Genomic DNA, 14,127 nt, shown 5'->3' on the forward strand with positions numbered 1-14,127 from the left:
CTCCCATACCCCAACCACAGACAGAGGAAGCTTTTAAGAAATTTTAAAAATATATTAGGCCGGGCACGGTGGCTCAAGCCTGTAATCCCAGCTCTTTGGGAGGCCGAGACGGGTGGATCACGAGGTCAGGAGATTGAGACCATCCTGGCTAACACGGTGAAACCCCGTCTCTACTAAAAAATACAAAAACTAGCCGGGCGAGGTGGCGGCGCCTGTAGTCCCAGCTACACGGGAGGCTGAGGCAGGAGAATGGTGTGAATCCGGGAGGTGGAGCTTGCAGTGAGCTGAGATCCGGCCACAGCACTCCAGCCTGGGTGACAGAGCGAGACTCCATCTCAAAAAAAAAAAGAAAAAAATATATATTATCTATCTTCTCCCCTACCCCAAACACAGACAGAGGCAGCTTTTGACAAATTAGCACCCTCACTACCTAATCATGCACCATAAAACCTTCTTCCCAAAAAGGGATCACGACTCCAGTTCTGAAAACCAGGAAGCAGGTACTGACTGACCAGAAAACTTACCAAGGAAATCAGGCCAAAAAATTAAGGCCTGATACTCTCAACTAGTTCTAGCACCAACCCAACTGGTACCCACGCAGGGTTTGAGGAGAGTCATTCCAACTAGGTTTCTTACTCCTAGAATGTGTAATATTTAAATAAATAAATTCCTTCTCACTTTACTCCTCTGTACTTCCCCAGCCCCAGCCCTTCCATCATTGACAAACCAATCCCATGGACTTACTGAAATCCTCTGCTCTTTGTCAAATCCCCAAATGCTCAACCTTTTTCCCATGAACTCTCTCCAGTGAAGGCCAGTAATACCCCAACACCACAAAGGAGCAGGGGAAGGGGTTGACGTTCTCCTGGCTCCTCAAGGCTGCTTCCCTTCATGGAAAGCTCATACTCCTCTTCACCCTCCCTCCCCATTGCTGCCATCCAGGGACTTCTCAATCACTCCTGCCCATTTTTGGAAGTCTTTGGCACCTAGCTTACAATATCCCCTTCAATCACCACTCTTGCCATAATCCGAGGATTGCAATGTCAGAATTCCTTGACGCCCTTAATTGCAATGATCTCATCCTCCAGTCCATTTCAGCAATCCAGTTTATACGATTGTACTCTGGATCCTATCAATACCCAGAACTCTCTTCCCCAGGCCTGTCGTACCCTCACTCTGATTATTTCCTGTTCAACCTCAAAGAGAATTCCACTTTCCTAACTTTTACATTTTCTCCCAACCTGTCAGTCCACCTGAATTTTATTCTTTCCACATCCAGGGTACAGTCTAGGACCAACCTCCAAACTACCCTGTTATGATCACCCTCAATTCATTTGCATCCCAATCACTCTGCCTTATCTATACCAGCAACACTCTAACCCTTGAGCAGTACAGTAATTCTTCCCTGTTCCTCCACTGATAAGGGAAAAACAAACAAATAGTAGAGAAAGGGGAGGAGGAGAAACAGAAGAAGAGGGGCAAAGAAGGAAAGGCTGGAATGAGGGAAATTGGTGGGAGAAGGGATAAGAAGAAGAAAGAGAGGAAGAGGAGGAGGAGGAAGAAGAGGCGAAAGAGGAGAGGGTGAAGAAAATTGCATCACCTTGAAGATTACGGGGCTCTTTTACTTCAGTCATCTTTCCTCCCTGCTTTCCCTAAAGACTATTCTAGATTTTCATAATTCTCTTAAGCGCATTCCACGTTCTCAGCAACACAGCCATTTCTGTTGTGATTTCAGCATCACATCCTCTTGACCCCACTGGGCCACCAGAATCTTTCTCCTTCTTAGCAGAATAGCTGAAGGTTCACACAACTTAAAATGCATCCAGTGCCACCAAGTAATACTACTACTCGTCCTCATTCTGTCAAAAGGTGGTTAAACAAATAATTTTGTGAACATAGGCACATTCGTGTGTTGTATTCTTAGGTGTTAACAGGGATCAGGAAATAACATGACAGATAAACTTGTGATGAATGTGAAAAAGGTAAACCATGCAATTGAACCATTCTAAAGACCCTTCACAAGATCATACTCAAGACTACCAATTAACTACAAAGAACCCAGAACCCACTAATTTGGAATTTGTTTGGTAAATCCTTTCCTCACCGAGAATAAAGATGTATACAATATAAAGTTTTAAGAGGAAATCATCCAAATTAAGATAACAGTTCCCATAACTACTTCAGAAGTATCTATTTACATAAAATTATTTATATACCATTAACTGTTCTTGTCATATCAACAAATATTAAATGAAGGCCCACAATGCAAAATACAGAATTGAGCTTTCTGGAGGATATGAAGAAGTAGTTGTGGGGGGAGGTCCCTAACTACACAAGCTTTTATGAGAAAGAACAGATTGTTAACAAAAATAACAGCAGCAGCTAGTATAGATTGAATGTTTACTATGCGTTAGGTCCTGTTCAAAGTGTTTTTAAATGTTTTAACTAATTTAAACCTCAAAACGACCCACTGGATGAGTACTATTACTATCACCATTTGTTGATGAAGAAACTGAGGCATAGGTGATTTGCTCTGTATCTTACAGTTGGTTAAGTGAAGCGAGATTTTGAATCAGGGAGTTTAACCTAGAAAGCAAGCTCTTAATCACTATACTGAACAGCCTAAAGATTTCTAAACATTCATTAACTTAAGGCAGAGGTTTTCAAAGGATGATCTATGGGACCCTCAGGGTACCCTCAATCCTTTCATAAAGTATGCACGATCAAAACTATTTTCATAATAATACCATGATGTCACTTGACCTTTCCACTGTCTGCACTAAAGATATAAAGCAAGGATGGGTAAAATTGCTAGTGCCTTAGCACAAATCAAGGCAATGCATCAAACTATACTTGCAGTCATTACATTAATATTTGTCACATCAAGTACTTGTAGGAAAAAAATGAAAAATAAGAAATAAAATTTTTAAAAGACCACTTCACTTAAAACTGTCCTTGAAGAAGCAGTAAAAAGTACTACTTTTAATAAATCTCGGCTGGGCGCAGTGGCTCACGCCTGTTATCCCAGCACTTTGGGAGGCCAAGGCAGGCGGATCACAAGGTTAGGAGATCAACACCATCCTGGCTACCACGGTGAAACCCCGTCTCTACTAAAAATACAAAAAATTAGCTGGGCACAGTGGCGGCGCCTTATTCCCAGCTACTTGGGAGGCTGAGGCAAGAGAATAGCATGAACCCGGGAGGCGGGGCTTGCAGAGAGCCGAGATCGCGCCGCTGCACTCCAGTCTGGGTGAAAGAGTAAGACTCCGTCTCAAAAAAAAAAAAAAATAGAAAAAAAAAAAATCTCAGCTCTGGAGTACACATACTTTAAATATATTGTGTGTGAGAAAACGGAATGAAGCTGCATACTGAAATACGATGGTTGTCCCTAAGCACAGTACTTGTGTGTTGCTTTGAGTTGTAAGCTGAATTCAGTATTTTCTTCATGGAACATCATTTTTACCTGAAAGAACAACTGACAAGCTTTTTGGTCCAGTTTGAATTATGGTCTACAAGTAAAAGGAAATAAAATTGAAATTCTTTTAGGATATCATTTACATTGATTCTCACTCTTAATCTCCAAATAAGTAAAATACTATTATATGCCATTTCCTAACACTCACACATGGAAGTTTTTGATCACTTAAAAGTATAAGGTGATTCATAAGATTCTTTACTAGATTCTCACTTACCTTCATCTCAATAACAGTTTGCAGAGCTTTTGTTTTGGCAGAATCAGGAGCATTCTCAAACCTTCGATGCATCTCCTGTGGAAAAAAGGCAAAAAGAGATTCAGTGTTCTCCTGTTCGCTCTCATTTTTTTCAAAGAGGAGCGAGAGCCGATGTATGCAAAAGATCACTACAGCCTCATGAGACACTGACCCCTTCGGTGTTACCAACCCTTCCCTGTGAACCAGGGAATCCACAGACTGCATTCAGGCTCACTCACCCATGCAGGCATAGGAGGATCCCTACCTCTGAACACCCAGTTACTTAAAATCAGTCACACAGACGCCAGCTACCATAACAGTTCAAACTACTGTTTCACATCCTCAGGCGGCGTGTCCATCTTCCACATGACCCCGAGACACGTCATCAGAATTCCAAACCATCCAAAAAGGGGATGAGAAATGCTCCCTTTTAAAAGGAGAAATAATAGACACCATCACAATCGGTCTGCACTGCTGACTGCAGCTATGGAGCAATCTGTGTTGACAACATCCTTTCCATGGCATCCACCCCCAGAATAACCACCACCTGGTTACCTACGGTGAAGATCTCTCTCTAGTGGTGCTACAGTTAGGAAGAAAAAGATGACACTGTTGAACAAGTTTTCTAAGTAGGTCAGGTTCAGAAAATGTCAGAAAAACATCGTTTTTTTTTGTTTGTTTGTTTTTTACCCAAATTTTACTGAGTTCAGGATAGAAAAGGAAGGAAGGGATATATCAGAGTCTTCCAGGTTACCGAACCACCTCAGTGATTTTCTTGTCAGACTCTGCGAATGTCTCTAAATAAATCAGTCAGTACTTCCCGGTACCCTGGGGACAGGCTCTTGGGAACCCAGGGACTACAGAGATGAATGCTTTATGCTACCTCTCTCCCTACTTCCAGCTTTAACTATCCGCCTAGTTATCCCACTTTCATGTCCAATAAACATTTCAAACTCTACATGCTCAAAACTCAACTCCCGGCCAAGTGTGATGGCTCACACTGTAATCACAGCACTTTGGGAGGTCAAGGCAGGAGGGTCCCTTTGGGCCAGGAGTTCGAGACCAGCCTGGGCAACATGGCAAGACGTCATCTCCACTCCTGATGGTGCCCCCAAACCTGCTCCATCCTTCCTGTTACTCAGGCCAAAAGCCTATGAGTCTTCGTAATGCCTTCCTCTCGCTCTCAAGCCGCAGCCAGGAAATCCAGTTAGCTCTAGCTTTAAAACATACCCAAACTCCAAGCACTTCTTGCTGTCTCCACTGCCAACACCTGGAATGAACCACTAAACAAAAATACACCTTTTAATCCATGACAGCCTTCTAGCTGAGCTCCCCTTATCTTCTACAGTGCATTCTTAATGGAACACTTAAAGTGACCCTTTCAAACATAAAGTTGTCCTTGTCAGTCCTCTGCTGAAAACCCTGCCATAGCTCCCCATTCAGCTCAAAGTAGAGCCAAAGTCCTCTCAGTAGCCTGCAAGGCCTCATCTCTTCTCGTCCTTCCCTGGGTCACCATATGCTTTACCACCCCGGACTCCTTGCTACTCCTCAAATATGCTAAGCATGCTCCTGATCCTTAAGGCCTTTGCACAAGCTGCTAGGGGAAGACTTCACTTCCTTCCAGTCTTGGCTCAAATGCCTTTTTTGTATTAGTATTAGGTGTAGTTGTTCTGTCGTCAGGCAAGAAAATGTCCGTATATTTTAGAGATGCATATTAAAGTCTGCAGAGGAAAATGACACCATGAGAGGGATTGGCTTTAAAATCTTTGGTAAAGAAAGGAGGAAAAAGAAAAAAGGATACAGGAAGGAAGTGTGGCCAAAGTTTCGAAACTGGTGTACCTGAGTGATTAGTATAGGGAGATTCATTATACGGTTCTTACCGCTTTTGTGTAGGCTTGAAAACAAAATGAATGTTCAATGTTCTCAGTATAATCTACCCCTTATTTTAAAACGTAACACAGCCAAAAAAGAACGCACGTGTCCTTCCCCCTTTCCTCACTCTGCTTTTTCCTTCCCCCTTTCCTCGCTCTGCTTTTTCCTGTACACAGCACTTGCCCTCTAACACATTTTACGACTTATTGATTACGTTTACTTACTATTCTCTACGAGAATGTACGCCCCACAAAGGCTAAGATCTTTGTTTCATTCACGCGCTGATGGATCCAAAGCACCTACAACAGCAGCTGCCACTCTGGTAAGTGCTTAACAGACATTTAGGGCACGAATACTGAATGAATGAAATGGCTACCAAACATTCAAGAATTAGCTAGAAAGGAAATATTTCAATGCCTTCCTACTCCTGTGCTGAATTTTGCACACCTCCTGTTTCTCATACAGCATGCTACACAGCTTACACAGCTCGTCAGCACTTCCCACACTGTGTCAGCAATCATTTGTCTTCTCTAACGTACCATACTGTGAACTCTTTAAGGACAGAAACCGTCCTCCGTATTCCTCAGGCACTGTCTGATACGTAAGCAGTCATTAAAAATTACTTCTCCTCCCTGTCTGTTCCTCTTTTGTTAGATGAAGGAATGAATGATAAATGAATGAATGATCACCCAGTTTCTATCCTCACCTCTCTACTGAACCACATGCTCTAAAATAGCAAATAAAAAACCTCCTTGTTTCTAAACCTAATAGCCATTGTCAGTTCACCTTCTTTGCAAACTCTAGCTGGTACCGGAAAAAAAAAAAAATTAACCACAGAGTTGAAGGAACATCTTTAAAATTTTCAAGTGGCTTCCATTAAAGAATTATCCTAGCTCTAAATTCTTATTCTCCACTCTTTTCCTTTCCTACCTGCAGACATTTTCTAAATTCCTGTCCTCGGAACATCAGGATTCTATAGCCTGAATCCAAAGCCTTCATTAATCCACAGAGCAATTTTATGTGAATTTAAAAAAAAGCAACCCTTCTCGGGTAGATGCGACATCACCACAAAGCACAGGCTGGATTTTTAGGGGAAGCTGTTTTTTGTGAACAACCCACACAAATAACCATCCAAAAGAGCCCTTCCCGAATCCTGTGGTTTCAACTATTACCTTTTCATGTGCACCCCACAAAATCTATTTCATCTATTTATCTTGCACTGTGGCAGGCATCCATCACTATTCCCTGCCGTGTGATATCTGACCTCCTTAGTCTGTGCGGGAACTCCGTATTTTAAGGCAGAGTCTACCTCCCACAATAGAAACTGAAAATGCCGCATACTTGCTGCCCAGCCTTTCTTGTAATTAAAGCCCAGGTACGTGACCTAATCACCTCAATCAGACTCATTCATCACGTACTTTAAAACAGACTCCTGTGACATGAAGAAGCCGGGACATGAATATTTACAGACAAGTCCAGCAATGGGTGGCAGAGGCAGCAGCCTCCTCAGGCTTCCGGACACACCAACAGCGGGGACTCCAGTGGTGGTAAGCAGTGTTAGTGATGACAGTGTAACACACTAACACGTCTGTGCCACGCAGCACTGTCTAAACCAACAGAGGAGTAGGACTGATTCGAGGCATTCTTCTTGTCTACATAATACATTATTCTTGTCTCCTAGAACTGGCTTCTGAGCCCGGTTCTAGTCCTCCCAGAGGCTCTGGGACGGGACCTATGTATTTATCCCATTGGTGCACTCCAGGAACAACGCTTTGGAGATATAATAATGAGAAATAACATATTTGGTCTCTTTTATCATGGAAGCTTTAATAGGAAAAATAGAGTTTAATCAAATAATCATCGACGCAATTCATCAGGGTCACTGACGACCTCCACATTGCTACCACCACGATGTATCCTTAGTCACTGTGCTTGATCTATCAGCAGCATTTTACACAACCGCTCAATTCCTCTTCCTTATTCTACTCTCTTCCCTTGGCTTTCAAGATATGGCACTCTAAGCTTTCCTCCTATCTTACTGGTTCTTTTTCTTCCCAACTCCTCAGGAGTGTCCCAAGCGTCCGTTCTTTGTAGTCTTCTCTTCTCCACCTACACTCATTCCCTTGGTATTTACCATTCAGTATCATGCATACACTGATAACTCCCAAGTGTTTACTTCCTACTGAAATCCACACTTGTATGTACCTTTGCTTTACTGGCATATCGAATATCTGCCCCACTGTTAACACATCGACAAGTGACCTCCTGGCCTTCCCCTCTCAACCTGCTTCACTCATTCTGCCTTGACTCATGGTATGCATCCAGCCAGTTGTTCAAGCCAAAACCATAGGAGTCTCTTTTTGTCTTACGCCTATATCCAACTCATCAGGAAATCCTGCTCTTCCCATTTTCAACATATATCCTGACAATTACCACCTCCACCGTCACACTGCCACCATTATCTTTTGCCTAAATTACACCAACAGTCTCCCAAATCTATCTCACCATTCAAAATAGGGCATCCAGAGTGATCTTTTTAAAACAGAAGTCAAAACATGCTTGCAATTATCAAAAGCTTCTCGTTTTACTCACAGTAAAAGTCACAGTCCTTATGCTGACCTAGAAGGCTCTACATGATCCAGCCCTGTTACCTCTCTGGACTCATCTCTTATACTCCTCTCTCTCATCCAGTTGGCTCCAGCCACACTCACCTCTTTGCTTTTCCTCAACATGTCAGTCACACTCTTGACTTAAGGCCTTTGCACTCACTGCTCCCTTTGACAGGCTCTCTCCTTCCCTTAACTGTTAAGTCTGTTCAAAAGTCAAAGTCTCGGCTGGGCACAATGGTGCACGCCTGTAATCCCAACACTTTGGAAGGCTGAGGCGGATGGATCACGAGGTCAGGAGGTCAAGACCAGCCTGGCCAACACGGTAAAACCTTATCTCTACTAAAAATACAAAGAAATTAGCTGGGTTGGGCCGGGCGCGGTGGCTCAAGCCTGTAATCCCAGCACTTTGGGAGATCAAGACGGGCGGATCACAAGGTCAGGAGATCGAGACCATCCTGGCTAATACGGTGAAACCCCGTCTCTACTAAAAAATACAAAAATCTAGCCGGGCGAGGTGGCGGGCGCCTGTAGTCCCAGCTACTCGGGAGGCTGAGGCAGGAGAATGGCGTAAACCCGGGAGGCGGAGCTTGCAGTGAGCTGAGATCCGGCCACTGCACTCCAGCCTGGGCAACAGAGCGAGACTCCATCTCAAAAAAAAAAAAAAATTAGCTGGGCCTGGTGGTGCACACCTGTAATCCCAGCTACTGGGGAGGCTGAGGCAGGAGAGTGGCTTGAACCCAGGAGGTGGAGGTTGCAGTGAGCCGAGATGGTGCCACTGCAGTCCAGCCTCGGTGACAGAGCAAGACTGTCTAAAAAAAAAAGTCAAAGTCTCAAGCAGGCTCATTCTTATTACTCCATTTTAAATTACGATTTGACTCTGATATACACTCCCAATCTCCCTAACCAAGATCTAGTTTTTTCTTGGTATTTGTAACTGTTTATTAGCATATTCCGTTTTTATATTTATTGTTTATCTCTCCTATCCCAGGGATTTTTTTTTATTCTCTGATGTATATGAGCACCCAGAACAATACATAGTGCGATGATAGTACTCAAATATTTGTCAAATGAAGAAAATAATTTTTAAGTAATTGTGTAACATGTAAAAAGTGTTACAATGAAAATATCCACAATACTATAAAAGAGTAATTAGGAGATCCTGACATAGACTTGGGATCTTGTAAAGTTTCCTAAGGAACACCTGAGAGCTGAAGGATGAACAGGAGTTAGAGTGGGCAAAGTACAACCATAAAAAGGGAGGGGAAAGACGATCTCACAGGTATGTTTTCGGCGAACTAAAATGCAGAGAATGACATGTGGGAGTTAAAAATCTGAAATTGCCCTGCATACTGCCCACATACCACTGGAAAGTCTTTGTGAACTCCAAGGTGTTCAAATACCCACCCTGAAGACAGCTGGTCCACACCTGCTGTCTCTCCTTCCTCTTCTCCCTCTTTTTATTTTAATTCATTTTAAAATATTTCAGACATACAAGATCCCTTTACCTCATAAAAGCAGCCTAATCTGCCTTCTTTCTCTACCCCTCCATTGAAACAACTCATCAAGACCATCAACAAATTCTAAGTTACCAACTCGAATGAACACATTTCTGTCCTCATCTTCCTGGAACTCTCAGAAGCACTCAAAGCAACGGCCCAACTGCTCCTACACACTTTTCTCTTGACTATGATGACATCACACTCTCCTGTTTTTAGTTCTTTCTCTCCAATTACACTTTCTCTGTTTCCTTCACAGGTTCATCCTTCTAAATTAGACCTCCGGGTCTAAATTAGACCAGTGACCAGGTGATCAGTTCTAACCTTTTTCTCTTTTCCATCTAAACTCTAATCTACGACATGGTTTAAAATACAATGGAAATGCTGATGAATTTCTAGGCCTGCCCTCTGCTCTAATTTCAGGACTCATACATCCAACTGCCCATTTGGCATCTCTAGTTAGATGTCTAATAGGCAACTCACACTTATTTTATCCAAAAAAAATTCTTGATTTCCTCTTCAATCTCACCCATCATCTGGTGACTCTGATGAGAGATGAGTCTTCTCTGTCTCATTAAATGGCACTGCCATTCCAGTGGCTCACGCCAAACACCAGAGCTCTCCTTTTACTCCTCCTGATCTTCACTTCCCACAACCAAGTCAACAGCAGGTCCTAATTGTTCTAGTACGAAAGTATTTCTTTAGTCTAACCATTTCACCCCATTTCCAGTCTAGCTTGCAACAGCCTCTAGTTAGCTTTTTTCCACCTCCTTTGTCTATTTTCAAGAGAGCACCAGGGTGATCTTGATAAAACATCCACAAATCATGACATTAATCTGTTTTAAATCTTTCAATAAATTTACCATTATACTTCTCACTTTGACCACAATGTGAGACTGGCCCTCCTGTCGTAAACTATTATAAAATTAAACAAAATGCATGAAATAACTGTTTTCAGACCCTGGATAACAAGCAGTACAGGACTATGATCCTTGAGAGAAAATAAACAAGATGATGGCCCAGTAATGTCTAGTATGTGACGTAGGGAGGGGAAGCTCAAACGAAGAACAGTAGTCTTGCAAAGCTCCCAAGACAGTTGAATGAGTAAGGTTCCCATTAATCTGTGAAAATCTGCAGAATTCCCTAGCCTAGAACATATTCAAATATTAGCACTTTTAATCTCAAAGATTTTTGCAAACCTAACATGATAGCAGTTGTACTAACACGGTATGTTGACTAAAATAGAGACAAAAAACTAGTAGGCTGCAATAATGCTTTAAAACAAAGTTGTATTTAATAATCACAATAGCATCTACCAGCATTAAATAAGTAGGAGCACATATTGAAATATATTATTTAGTTGGCCTATAGACAATGGTTGGTATGCATATGGATTGAAGACCCGAAAATATCCACAGAGGATACCATAGCAGGTACCCTCTGCTAGCGAACTGAAAACCAAAGTTGGGGCCCAAATGTTGTTGTATTAACAGAATCACCTGTCAAGCCCCCAGCACTAAGTCTTGCCTGTAATTCAGCATTTGTCCAATAGATGTCCCCACTCTTCTATCAATCAAATGAAAGCAGCTACAGCAAAATACAAAATCTAAGAATAAATAGTCACACAAAAATGTGATTTGAGTATAAACAGAAAATGCAATGCTTAATTGAAATCTTTTTATCTTTCGGCTTTTTGGAGGGAGAATTATTTACCTCCTAGCTATAAAATCATGTTCATAAAGAAAATGTAAAACTAATTACAAATGCCATTTTAATGCTATCTTATTTCATCAAATCTAAGATGCCACTGATTATAAGACACACCACTGTTGTAAGTGCTGAAAAGAAATAGTGGAAATGCCTCCAAATAAATCATGACACAAAATTTTATCATTTAGGGGTTTTCTGTCGGTTGGTTTGTTTCTGAGGCAGAGCGTTGCCCAGGCTGAAGTGCAATGGTGCAATCCTGACTCACTGCAATCTCCGCCTCCTGGGGTGAAGCTGATTCTCATGTGTCAGCCTCCCACAGAGCTGGGATTACAGCTGTGCACCACCACACTCTGTAAAATTTTTGTATTTTTAGTAGAGACAGGGTTTTGTCATATTGCCCAGGCTGGTCTTGAACTCCTGGCCTCAGGCAATCCACCCGCCTTGGCCTCCCAAAGCGCTGGGATTACAGGCGTGAGCCACTGCACCCGCCCTAGAATTTTTACTTAATACTGATTGCAACAGTTAGTTTTTTTAAACTTATTTAAACAGAATTTAATCACATATCATCATAAACTGTTTTCATAACTGTCTCCATACCCAGTAATTTTGTTTCAATGCTGGTTTACAGAATATTTATGCAGAAACACTGAACGACAAAGTTAACGTGGAAAATACCAACAACGCTCATACCTCAGCGGAAATGATGACAAAATGAAGGACACAATAATGTTTGTGAATCCACAGGCAAATAAATATGCCAAAACTGCTGCTTTGCTGATAGAGACTGTTAACGTGACACCAGGTGTTAACACTTAACTCAATTCCATTGTTAAAACAGGGAAAGCTGTGACCTTTAGAACTGACGAAATGAGGGCCGGACACGGTGGCTCACGCCTGTAATCCCAGCACTTTGGGAGGCCGAGGTGGGGGGATCACAAGGTCAGGAGTTCCGAGACCAGCCTGGCCAACATGGTGAAACCTCATCTCTACTAAAAACACAAAAATTAGCCAGGCATGGTGGTGGGCGCCTGTCATCCCAGCTACTCGGGAGGCTGAGGCAAGAGAATCACTTGAACCCAGGAGGCGGAGGTTGCAGTGAGCCAAGATCGTGCCACTGCACTCCAGCCTGGGTGACAGAGCAAGACTCCGTCTCAGAAAAAAAAAAAAAAAAAAAGAATTGATTAAATGCCAGTTTTTTAAAAAGATGGACAATAATTCAATAACTAATGAAATTTCTGGATATCCTAACATTGCCAGCCCACAATTCTTTGTGCTTCTTGATACGCTAGTGATATTCTGTACATCTCCAGCAATCATTTCAAGTCCCCATTCCCCTAACCTAGATCACAGCAGTTAAATTGCTTACTATACTCCCTTGCTACTCTTCTCTCCTTCCTCCTTTATTCTCAGCACAACCAGAGTAAATTCTAAAAGCTAAATCAGATTGTGTCACTCCCTTGATTCAACAGTGGAATGGTTTTCTCTCCCATTTTGAATAAGATTGTTGCATTATCTGCAAGGATCATAAAGGCAGGTACTTTGTCTCAAAGACAGCATGGATTTGTTTGCTGCTATATCCTTAGTGCTGTGCACATGGTTGGTGTCCAATAAATACGTGACGAGTGAATCTGACTCTGGCTACCTCTCCAATTTCGCATCTCATTAAGTCTTCCCCTTATACAGTATATTCTGGCCCTCCGGCCTCCCTCCTGTTTCCTCAAAATTCCTTCCTGTGAGGTCTTTAAAACTGTTAATGCGTCTTCGTGAAACGATTTTACTTGGCAAAGCTGGCTTCTTTTCTTCAGATCTCCACTGAAAGCGTACCTCCTAAAGGACACTTACCCTGTAATAATATCCCCTTCCCAATTAGCACTCCACTCAGAAAGTCTTACTGAACAGTGCTGATGCACAGTATTCCATCCTTATAAGAGAATATAAGAAACAGAAATAATGAAGGAATGTATAAATAATAAAAATGGGGCTGGGTGCAGTAGCTTATGACTGTAATCCCAGCACTCTGGGAGGCAGAGGCAGGTGGATCACCTGAGATCAGGAGTTCGAGACCAGCCTGCCCAACATGGTGAAACCCTGTCTCTACTAAAAATACAAAAACTAGCTTGTGCACACCTGTTGTCCTAGCTACTCGGGAAGCTGAGGCAGAACAGCTTGAACCTGGGAGGTGGAGGTTGCAGTGAGCCAAGATCGCACCACTGCACTCCAGCCTGGGACAGAGCAAAACTCTGTCTCAAATAATAATAACAATAACAATAATAATAATGGGCCAGGCATGGGCATAGTGCCTGTAATCTCAGCACTTTCAGAAGCCAAAGAGGGAGGACTGCTTGAGGCCAGGAGTTCAAGACCAGCCTAGGCAACACAGGGAGACTCTATCTCTACAAAATATTTTTTTAAATTTAAAAATTAACAATGCATGGTGGTATGCACCTATAGACCTACCTACTAGAGAGGCTAAGGCAGAGGGCTCACCTAAGCCCAGGATTTCAAGGCTGCAGTGAGCCATGATCATGCCACTGCACTCCAGCCTGAGTGACAGAGTGAGACCCTGTCTCTAAAAATAAAAATAATAAAAATTTAAAATTAAAAAAAATGACTGGGAGCATATACATAACAAAAATTAATAATTATTACTAAGTAACAATACCTTGGGTTATAAGTTTTTGTTAATCTATTTCCTAATTTTACTACAATGGATTTCCAGTGCGTTAACAT

General features: G+C 42.3%; 1 protein-coding gene across 16 annotated transcripts in view; it reads right to left on the reverse strand.

The window, feature by feature from the left end:
- ERC1 (ELKS/RAB6-interacting/CAST family member 1) overlaps positions 1-14,127 on the reverse strand; it is a 545,691-nt gene that overhangs the window by 438,640 nt on the left and 92,924 nt on the right. For all 16 annotated transcript variants that reach the window (XM_033223291.1, XM_033223290.1, XM_033223296.1 and 13 more), the window contains exon 4: positions 3,693-3,767. In XM_033223291.1, coding sequence (XP_033079182.1) covers positions 3,693-3,767 — 75 coding nt within the window. The remainder of the gene's footprint in view (positions 1-3,692; positions 3,768-14,127) is intronic.

The sequence above is a fragment of the Trachypithecus francoisi genome, unplaced genomic scaffold (assembly GCF_009764315.1).
Source record: "Trachypithecus francoisi isolate TF-2019V2 unplaced genomic scaffold, Tfra_2.0 Lachesis_group11, whole genome shotgun sequence".
Taxonomy (NCBI): Eukaryota; Metazoa; Chordata; class Mammalia; order Primates; family Cercopithecidae; genus Trachypithecus; species Trachypithecus francoisi.